The sequence below is a fragment of the Nilaparvata lugens genome, chromosome 3, assembly GCF_014356525.2.
Source record: "Nilaparvata lugens isolate BPH chromosome 3, ASM1435652v1, whole genome shotgun sequence".
Classification (NCBI taxonomy): Eukaryota; Metazoa; Arthropoda; class Insecta; order Hemiptera; family Delphacidae; genus Nilaparvata; species Nilaparvata lugens.
The window spans coordinates 4185642-4197453 of NC_052506.1; the positions used below are offsets into that span (position 1 = coordinate 4185642).

General features: G+C 34.7%; 1 protein-coding gene across 1 annotated transcript in view; it reads left to right on the forward strand.

Annotated features, from left to right (window-relative positions):
• LOC111058502 overlaps nucleotides 1–1232 on the forward strand; it is a 25914-nt gene extending 24682 nt beyond the window's left edge. The window contains exon 5 of the mRNA XM_039422641.1: nucleotides 886–1232. Coding sequence (XP_039278575.1) covers nucleotides 886–1175 — 290 coding nt within the window. The 3' untranslated portion in view covers nucleotides 1176–1232. The remainder of the gene's footprint in view (nucleotides 1–885) is intronic.
• The last annotated feature ends 10580 nt before the right edge of the window (nucleotides 1233–11812 follow it).

Sequence of the window (11812 nt, forward strand, 5' to 3'; positions counted from 1 at the left end):
ACGGCCAATATGAGAGATATCAGTGTCATACAGCCTCAAGGGAAAGAATACGTGGACTATCGGCTTGAGAAAAACAGTAAAAGTTACGACATAAATTCCCTTTACCATGGGATATCTACTTACGCTATTGTTTCTCTATGATAATATTATGTGCATATGATTTATTTGAATTATAATTCGCAAATGATTCAAATAGTCTCAAAGTGAGACTATTGCCAAAATCAATATATTATTATTATTATATTATTATTATCATCACCAGTAAATCTGATGAAATAATGTATTAGAAAACACCCTATACAGTCAATGTGGTTGACTATATCCCCAGACGTTGGATTATTATGAATCTTCATAGTCAACCGCACGAAAATGGTCCGATGGAAATTAAAACAGAGGAGTTTAACATTGCCAAGTAGGAATTGATCAAAGTTTTCCATAAATGATTATGAAGGAAAATTTTATAATTATTAAAAATTGGACTGAGTCATTGTCAATATTGTAGAACCGTTCCATAATTGAATAAAAACAAAAATATGTTGTCAAATTCTACTCAGTTTTATTCGGTACACGACTATGGTTTCGTGACCACACCGGTCACATTTTCAAGTTGACTGGAAACTTTACTTGACAACATATTTGTATTTTTATTCAATTACAATTATTATATTTTTACTTTCCTTACCCTATTACCATAGGTAAGGAAAGTATTGCTAAATTAAGGTACCTTAATTTTTTTCGGAAAGCAATACTTTCCTCACCTATGGTAATAGGGCAAGAAAAGTACAAGATTATAAGTAACTTTTACAATAAGATAGTAAGTATTTGATTAATCTATTGCAGTATTATCCACGAACTTTAAATCAATTGAATACCCTCGATTTGCAGATATATTGGACATGGAGTCAGGTGGTCAAGAGTCACACAGCAGCCCGGAGCCTCTGAGCCGCCCCCAGCTGAGCGTGACCTGTCTGGAGCTACCGCCTCCAGCCGCCCCCAAGTCGGCGCTGCCCTGGCGTCCGCCTCTGCTGCGGGGGGCGGCCAGGCCCCTCGGCCACCAGGGGGCCACTGCACGGGGACCGCACAGCTCAAGGAGTTTGGCACTCGACTGCTCAAAAATGAGTCTGTCTTCTAGGCTGCAACGCAATCATAAGTTTATTGAGGCAATCATTGATTGATTTATTGATCAATCTTAGTTATTTTTAAATCAACTGATGAAAAGGAAAAGTGAAAGAAGATGAAGAAGTAGTAGAAGAAGAGAAGAAGAAGAAGAAGAGAAGAAGAGAAGAAGAAGAAGAAGAAGAAGAAGAAGAAGAAGAAGAAGAAGAAGAAGAATGAACAGGAGAAGAAGGGAGGAAGAGTAAATGAAGAAGAAGAAGAAAGGTGGTAATGAGTTAAAGGGTGAGGGAAAAGAAGGAAAGAGAGAAGAAGAGAAAGCGAAATCAGGAAAATGAGAGATGGACATGGTGGAGAAAGAGTAGGAGGAAAAGGAAGGAGAGAGCAAGATGAGGAGTAGAGAAATGAGAGAAGTATGAGGAGAAAAAAGAAGGAAAAGACAAGATGAGAAGTATGGATAAGTATGAAAAAGAGGAGAACAAAGAAAACCGGACTATATGTAGAAGAGGAAGAACAGAGAATAGACGTAGAATGAACAGTACAATAGAGAACAGAGAATGAGAATAAGAAGTGGGAAGGAGAAATACAAGAAGGAGAATGGAAGAGATATAGGAATATAGGGTGATGAAGGGGAAGAAGGCGATCGGTGAAAAAAAGTGGTGAGAAAGAAGAAGTGGATGGGAATAAGGAGTAGTAGGAGTAGAAGAAGGAGAAGGTGAAGAAGAGGTGGAAGAAGAAGAAGAAGAAGAAGAAGAAGAAGAAGAAGAAGAAGAAGAAGAAGAGGAAGAAGAAGTGGATGGAAAGAAGGAGTAGCAGGAGAAGAAGAAGAAGGAGAAGGTGGAGAAGAGGTGGGAGGAGAAGAAGAAGGAGAAGGAGTAGAAGAAGAAGAAGGAGTAGAAGATGGAGAAGGAGGAGAAGAAGAAGACGATGGAAAGAAGGAGTAGTAGGAGAAGAAGAAGAAGAAGAAGGAGAAGGTGGAAAAAATGTGGGAGAAGAAGAAGAAGTAGTAGAAGAAGAAGAAGAAGAAGAAGAAGAAGAGAAGAAGAAGAAGAAGAAGAAGAAGAAGAAGAAGAAGAAGAAGAAGAAGAAGAAGAAGAAGAAGGAGGAGGAGGAGGAGGAGGAGGAGGAGCAGGAGGAGGAGGAGAAGAAGAAAAGGAAGAAGAGAAGAAGAAGAAGAAGAAGAAGAAGAAGAAGAAGAAGAAGAAGAAGATGAAGAAGATGAAGAAGATGAAGAAGATGAAGAAGATGAAGAAGATGAAGAAAAAGAAGAAGAAGAAAAAGAGGAAGGAGAAGAAGAAGAAGAAGATGAAGAAGATGAAGAAAAAGAAGAAGAAGAAAAAGAGGAAGGAGAAGAAGAAGAAGACGAAGAAGAAAATTCTAGAGATGTAATTCTCAAAAGTAAAAAGGTAAGGCAAATGAGAAGTAACAAAGTTAAATAGTTGGGATTCTGTTGTAAATTTTATTTAGTAGAAAACATCGCAAGAGAGAAACACCTTTCATTAATGGCTAGAGTGAAGCCATCCGCCGGTGATCAGATTCCAATATTTTGCTCCTCAAAATACACTTATAAATGTGTCAAGAAAATTATTCCAGTGTCCTCTAATGAGAAGCTATCAATTGGCAAGAGCGAAAGGAGAAAGAAGAGAATAAAAAGAAGTGGAACGAGGTGACTGAGGTAAATAATGTTGTGAAAGGACTCAGAAGGAACAGAAATCAGAAAAAAAACTATAAGCTAGTCTGGTACCGGTGATAAAATTGCAATTCTGCTTCTTGAAATACTTATAAATCTGTCAAGAAAATTATTCCAGTGTCCTCTAATGAGAAGCTATCAATTGGCAAGACCAAAAGGAGAAAGAAGAGAATAAAAGGAAGTGGAAGGAGGTGAATGAGGTAAATAATGTTGTGAAAGGAACAGAAATCAGAAAAAAAACTATAAGCTAGTATGGTATCACATACTAGACTGCATAGTGCTGCTATCTGGGTGGGGGTTGCGGCAACTAGACTGAACTATGATCTACCCCTAGAAACAAGGATAGAGCCTTGCAGATGGAGCCGTGATACTAAGATAGACCGTTCGAACTCCGAAGTTTTCAATGAAAATATCATATGATTCTTGAGGCTCCCATCTTCTTACATATACCTTGATTCAAAATAATTCACAGAGCTATTGTTAATAGTTTATAAATTATGAAAATGATGTTATAAAAAGGTTTCTTCTAATTATTGAGAAAGTTAGTGATGGTGCTTAGCTCATATTTTATTACAATTATTGGAATACAGGTGGTTATTTCCTATTTTTATCGAGGTAATAGAACATAACTAACTTACATTTAGGGCATATACTTTATACCCTACTATATTGTCACTTAGTTGAGAAATTATAATCATTATGTGTATTGAATAAAATGTTATTCATACAGTGTTGAATCTATATTAATAAAAATCTGGTGTGGCGCACTCACATAACTTCCTTTGCCGTTATGAAAATTGATCACCTGATGCTACGGTAGTGTTCCCGCGCATCTCAAGTCTACTATTCAAAGATTAGAGCCAGCTGGTGACAGGGTAATAACGCTGGAGAAACACGAGGTCTGCCATCTCTTCATAGTGAATGATTTAATAGAATCAACAATAATTTGCAATTGAATAATCACATTTTCTCGAATTTAAAGCTTATTTTCAATTTTAGGTGAAAATGTTACTGAACATTAATTGTAGAGATTTTCATGCTCAATCTACTCCACTTGATTTTTTTCGTTTCAATTGTATCTGAAGCCTGATAATTGGGAATCTATCTGCATTGATGGGGCGAAGCTCCTGAAATTTTTACAGATATGGGACTTGTGGCAGTTGATAGAGCTTATCGATGTCTATTTCAGGTATAACTTTAATCAAAATCGTTGGAGCCGTTTTCGAGAAAATCGCCAAAAACCCTGTTTTTGACAACATTTTTGCCATTTTAGCCGCCATCTTGAATCGCATTCGATCGAAATTATTCGTGTTGGATCCTTATATTGTAAGGACCTTACGTTCCAAATTTCAAGTCATTCCGTTAATTGGGAGATGAGATATCGTGTACACAGACGCACATACACTCATACACACACACACACACACACACACACACACCACACACACACACACACAACACACACACCACACACACACACACACCACACACACACCACACACACACACACACACACACACATACAGACCAATACCCAAAAACCACTTTTTTGGACTCAGGGGACCTTGAAACGTATAGAAATTTAGAAATTGGGGTACCTTAATTTTTTTCGGAAAGCAATACTTTCCTTACCTATGGTAATAGGGCAAGGAAAGTGAAAATTGAGCCTCAAATTTTGACATACAATAACTTTATTATGTATGCACCGAATTTGATGATATTTTTTAGTTGTGTTCGTTCTGTTCAGGACCAGGTTTATGGCCTATCAAATTTATTATCCGTCTTTAGGATTCTTTCCTACGGTCCTTCAAAGTTTACATGTGATCTTTATGGGAAAAGATTTGTGAGCTGACCACACATTGAAATAAAAATCAGCTGTTATAATCATTGCATCATCCAACAGCCGTCGGTAGATAGTAGACAAGAGTGTGTGCTGCTCCATAACCACCCGCGTATTTTATTCTAAACGCCCCGCCAAAACAAAATGACTGTTCTGTGTGTAACCACCCAGCAGTTTGGCCTCAGGTTAGAGACTTACATGCGCTAAATACGCTTTGTTTCGAATAAATGTGATGTCTTCGGTGTTTGAAATTAATTGATTTTTAGTCAATTATTTATTTTGCAGTTGGAAAATTATCTATAAAAATAAAATCCATTAAAATCATTGATAATTAAAATAATACGAATAATAGCATCTGCTATTCGGATCGGAGCCAATAAGCAAGAAGCACCTGGATGCAAAATGCCGCATCGCGCCTCCTCAGGTGTGCATAAATTTAATTTTTTTAAATTTTAGCATAAAGCTAAAGTTTTTCATGAGATGCATTAACTATTTGGCGGTACGAAGTTCGCCGGGCCAGCTAGTAATAAATACAATGTCAGTTTGCAAAAAATTAATGCATTTAAATGATATGTTACATATATTATAATTATACTTTATTCCCTAATAAATTGTCACTTAGTTGAAAAATTATAGAGATTATGTGTATAGAATACAATGTTATTTATACAGTGTAAATCAGTGATACAATGTTGGACGAGAGATTGATGATGTTCGAAAAGGCTTAATAATAAAATGTAGATATTTTTGAGGAAGTGCATATTGTGAGAATAAACTAGATTTATGGATAATACTGAGTATTATAGTATGCCTAAAAAGCAGTCGTTAGGTCATGTCAGAGGCCTTGAAATTGATCAGTTGCGATCTGAAAACTCTGACACCAGACCTGAGCCAGCCAGGTCACTCGATATTATTATTATTATTATTATTATTATTATTATTATTATAGTATTCATCTTATTATCAAATGTTCAATGAAGAACTATTCCTTTCACATTTTTGTGTAGCTAAGAAGTTGATATTGTGGTAATTATTCATATTAAATAAAATAATACTCAGACAGTCTCTTCCCACTTAACGATATCACAAAATGGCGGCTTAAGCAACAGATTCGCCATGATAACAAAATTTACTTTCAGTACAGAATAAGAACCAAGAAAAGAAGTAAAATATAATAAAACAAATATGTAAATAGAAAAACTATTGACTAACGTATGCTTAAAATGTTATGATAATACTAAATTCTTAGAGTTGTAGGCCAATTGGTTGGAACGAATATGGTCATTTAAACTATATTGGGAGTTGTCTTCAATTACTCTTGTTATTTCTAAAGCCTCTAGAATATTCAAAGATCTGCCTTTGTTATTAACATTCAGAAACTCAACATTCTCCTCAACAGTGAACTTGTGTTTATTTGTTATCAAATTTTCTGCAAAGTTGGATTCCCCATTTTGTTTATTCCAATCTCTGATGTGTTCTTCAATTCTACTTTTGAAATTTCTACCTGTCTGACCCACGTAACAAGCATTACAATAACCACATTAAAGTTTGTACACCCCACTTTTACCCCAAATTTCAATTTTGTCTTTAGTTCAGCTAAATAAAAATATCTACTTCTTCATAATATCTAAATATCTATATTTACTTCAGCTAAATATTTTTGTCTTTACATCAGCTAAACCATTTAAAATCGGTTTGGTATTGAAAGCAAAATGAAATCCATTCCTCTTCAATTCCCTACCCACCTTATCAGATAAAAAGCCTAAATTTTGGATTGTTATCCAAGTCTTTCCCTCACAGTTCGAGCCTACAAAGCTAGAATTAATTGAAAATTGTTTGTTGATTTTTGAAGATAGCAGTCACAAATGGGTATGAAAAAAGTATGGTAGATAGATTATCGAGTAAAATCAACAGACAAATTTCAATCAATTCTAGATTTGTAAGCTCAAACTGTGAGGAAAATACTTAGATAACAATCCCAAATTTATGACCTTTAGGCATTTTGTGACACCGTTAAGTGAGAGGAGACTGTCTAGCTGGGCCAATGGCAGGCGTTCATGTCCTTGACCAATAGCAGTACTTGCCTACTAGTAAAAATTCTGCTGCTTTTGTGTTTAGTTTTATTTTATCAGAGACTAGCCGTCAGCCTCGCTTCGCTCGCCGAATCCGTCTAGCCAGGGGGCTCCGCCCCCTGGACCCCCGACTGGATCATCCGAGAATGAGATCAGCAGGCTCGCTTCGCTCGCCTGAATTTTTCATTTGAGCATTTTTATCATATGTTAGGACGATCCAGTCGGGGGTCCAGACTAAACGTCTGGCTAAACGGATATGGCAAGCGAAGCGAGCCTGACGGCTAGTAATATAATATTCCCAGGAATAGCTCTGATTGAAGTACGGTAGCAGTGCCCAATCAATTTTTCCGCGATAAATGCATTTCAATCTTCAACTCGGTGCCAACCTAACAAAGTCAACTCAACTTAATGCCAACCTGACAAAATTATTAATGTAGTTACCAGTTAACAACTGTTTCGAAGAGGTACTCTCTAGTTTAAAGTTCTATATTAACATATGGTATGGACATTCTTCAATTATAATTAAGAGAATAAGAAGAATATACATGCTAAAAGACGAACTTGAAACCCTTAAAAACCACCCTTAGAGTTAAAATATTGCCGAAAGATTTCTTAGTGCGCCTCTAAAGGGCCAACTGAACATACCTACCAAATTTCAACGTTTTTGGTCCGTTAGATTTTTAGTTCTGCGAGTGAGTGAGTCAGTCAGTGAGTAAGTGCCATTTCGCTTTTATACATATAGATTGACAATGGTGTAACAACCGAAACCGGTAGTATCAATAAATCTATGGTTTTTGACAATTTCTTAGTATTATTATTCAATTCATTTCACACATCGCGGATTGATACAGCGTAAATATTCAATTGATGTGATATACTCAATAAGTTATTTCAGAATTCTGTGAGTATATTTCAGATTCATACAGCAAAAATATCCCATTAATGTAATAATGGGAGTATTGTAATTAATGTAAGATTCTGTTTAGTTCGAACTTTCGTGAGTAAATATTACTACAGAATTATTGGGTCATATGAATAAAGTTGAGCATTTGCTTCTTTTTCTACGAATAAACGTGAGCAAAACCTTTTGCTCATACTCATCAAAAAAATAGTTTGAGCATTTGCTCAAAAGTAAAAGCTTTTGCTCAAAATTGTATGAATAACTACTAGAGCATTTTTTGCTCAACTTTTGAAGCAAATGCTTCAAAAAAGGTGAGTCTAGTCTAGAGCAGCTTATCACCTTTTGCTCATAGTAAAATGGCTCAACTAATTCATATGAGGAAGAGGAAACTATACCAGATACGATCACAACCAATAGTTAAGAACTATAAAACTCTTATAGATTCAACCATGATATATATCACCATTATCCCTACAAAATAATAAATACAAAAGATATAAAGATAGCCACCACAAAATAAGAAATAGGCATTTAAGATGATGAGAGTGTAGACGATTATATGAAGGCTATTGATATTATAAGAATATGCTGAAGATTATTATAGAGATGACATTTTTTATGCTATCATTTCAAAATTCAAAACTCAACTAACCTAAAACTCTATTCATAAATAGAAAACAGATTAGACGACGCAAACACAAGCGGTCCCCCCTTCTTGCATATTTAGCGCTTCCGTGAGCTATAAATACAAAGTAAGGCTACAAAAGCGAATCAGCTGATGAAAAATCTCTAAAATACGTGAGTATTAGATACTTTATAGTTCAGGAGCATAAGGTAAGAGTATAAGGTAAAGCTTATTCATATAAAAATGAGCAAATTCTTTTACTTCTACCTTTTGCTCATGAGCAAACCCTTATGCTCCATGCTCTTACTCATGAGCATTTGCTCTGGTTTTATTCATATGGACCATTGGCTCTCCATCACTACTGACTTCCAAGACCATGGGAATATAAAGCTCACACATCGTTCCAGAATTCAAAGTAACATTACAGCTATTGTGGGGGAAAACAAATTGTTCAGCTCAGACTGGCATACGTCCGATGATAGTTTTATAGAAAGTATAAAAGTTACGGGCGCGATAAAAACTATAATCGGTTTTCCACCTTGGGTGGTTTATGGTGTTTCTATTTTATGCATGATTTATCAATGCAGATCCACGTAGAGACGATAATAATTCTCGGCATAATTCAAGCATTCTACCGTAAGTTATTGTTGGAGAAGAGTAAGGGATGTAATACATACATTTAAAGCCTTACTAGATGCATTATGTCCATACATTTTCGCAGAGAACCTCAGATTTGATAGGAAAATGCATATTGTATTCAATAAGTCTCTTTGGTAGAGAGTTAGTGGGGAGGATATTTTTAATATTCTTTCCGAAGAATGGACATTGATATGTCCAAAGCTCCGCCAATTTATGTAGATGCATAACAATATAATTATTATCTATAGTTATTATATTACAAATTGCTTTTTCATATCATATACAGTTCAATAATTATTTTCTTAGTCTATATCATGTAAATTCATCTATAATTTTGCTGTATTGTAAGCTATTGTATATAAGTGTATAAGACAGTATATATTGTAATCTACATAAATAAAGTACTCAATCAATCAATCAATCTCGGTTGCACAGAAGTGATTGAATCATGATTGAATGCCACGAGAACCAATCAGAGAGTCCTTCGTATCTAAAGAGCCTTCTCTGATTGTTTCTTATAGCATTTAATCATGATTGAAATTTAAAAAGCTTTTGTTCTTCTGAGTTATATAGAGACGACTTCATGTAGTTTTCAAAACAGTGATGTATCTGGTGTTGGAGATAGACGACTGAAGTCAGTGGAAAAGATACGAAGGCATTGTTGTTACTTTCTTTTTTTCCACAGCTCATAATTTCTGCCCATGGATTTTCCCAGAAAACTCCATAAGTCATTGAAAAACGCACAATATTGTATTCAATAGTCACCCGGTTACACAGAAGTGATTGATTTAAATCATGAGTGAATGTCACGAGAACCAATCAGAGAATTCTTCGTATCCAAAAAGCCTTCTCTGATTGGTTCTTGTTACATTTATCATGATTTAAATTTATCAGGCTCCAGTACAACCGGCCCTCTGAGTAATATCAAGATGACCTCATGTAATTTTCAAAACCAGATGCGTTTTGAAAACTGGTTTTGAAAATAGACGACTCAAGTATCGTACCATAGTGATAATCACGTTTAAAAGCCAGTAGACATGATATGAAAGCATTGTTGTCACTTTCCCTCTTCCACTGCCATCCATAGTGGATAGTTGATGCGTTTTGAGAATAGACAACTCAAGTATCGTACCATAGTGATAATCACGTTTAAAAGCCAGTAGACATGATATGAAAGCATTGTTGTCACTTTCCCTCTTCCACTGCCATCCATAGTGGATAGTTGTCTATCATGTTATCCCGGTAATCTGAGAATATCGAGGCACCGAGCTTAGCTCGTTATTTATTTATTGATAAACAGAACTCAATTCTCTAAAATGATTGGGGAAGTACTAACAGGCACAGCCCAAAACTGTTCTTCCCCGAATTTTGATTTATACACTATAAATATTCCAAAAAGTAGGTTATGTTCCATACACTTGAATTCAGGTGAACTTTTCAGTCCAAATATTTGAAAACATAAAAGTTTCAATTTAGATTGTTTACATACCAAATTGAATAACAAAATAACACTCACTTATCACTTAGAACTGTAAAATAATGATTAACTTTGAATATTATGATATATACCATCTCATGTCAACAGATCAAATTGTTTTGATCGAGTCAATTAAAATTTCTAGATTTCTCGCGAGATACGGTAAGCTAATTGATTACACAGCTGATCTCCCACACAGACACACGCATCTTCTGTTATCGACAAAAATTATCATCTGTTTTTCCAAGGATGAATTATCCTTTTCATGTCCTTGAAAAAGTTTTCCCAGAGATGAAATCTAGTGCAATCGAATTTTTATATCATAAACCCACTATGTTCCAAATTTTCTGAAAATCGTTAGAGCCGTTTTCGAGATCCGTTGAACATAAGTAACCGTTTATAATTAAATATAAATAAATAACCAGATATAAAAATACAGAAATTGCTCGCTTAATATAATAGGATAATACTTCACTGTATATTGTGTTTGTAATAAGTTATTGGATAATAACTATTGATTCTTGTTAATAATGATAAAAAATACACCAAGATAATATATCTCTACATGTATCAATGATACTTTCCCATAATTTATTGAGATCAAATTATCATCGATAATTACTATTATTGAAAATCATCAACGATCACTCACCAATCATCATAATTGATTGGTTACATTTTTATCTGCTGTTTTGTATTCTGCTTGGAAGTTCATTATACAGGGATATCATAAAAGAATGGTGCGGTTTCGAACATGGTTTAAAGAAAAACCAAATTACTTACAGTTAATGTTTTTTATTCACCTAATTTGTCGTCTGAAACAGTTTTTTTACAAGATTAATAACTTTCAATAAGTGCGCCCTTAGTCGCCGACAAATGTCCAAACGATAATAAATTTCTCTCTTAACATTCGATAACATTTCTTCGATTATGGTTGTCATTGGTTCTTTAATCCTGTTTTAAAGTGGTTCAGTTCGCGATTTCTTGTGAATAAACAATGTTTTTGATGTAAATTTACAAGAAAAAATCTACCTGAACCACTTAAAAACAGGATTAATGAAGCAATGACAACCATAACCAATGAAATGTTAGCGAATGTTTGGAGAGAAATTGATTATCGTTTGGATATTTTTTCGAACGACTAAAGGGTCACATATTTAAGTTTATCAATTATGTAAAAAAAACTGCCTGAGACGACAAATTAGATGAATAAACAACATCAACTGTAAGTAATTTGGTTTTTCTTTAAACCATGTTCGAAACCGCACCATTCTTTTATGATAACTGTATTTCTACATTGTCTATAAACATTCTGGCAACGGGGCATGGTTAGAAAAGAATGTGGTTATCTGTTTAGTTTAATGACAGACAAACATAGAGCCAATGTTTAATTTATTTTCCACGTGAAAATACAAATTTGTACAATATAATTCAGTTACAATAGAAGAAAAAGGG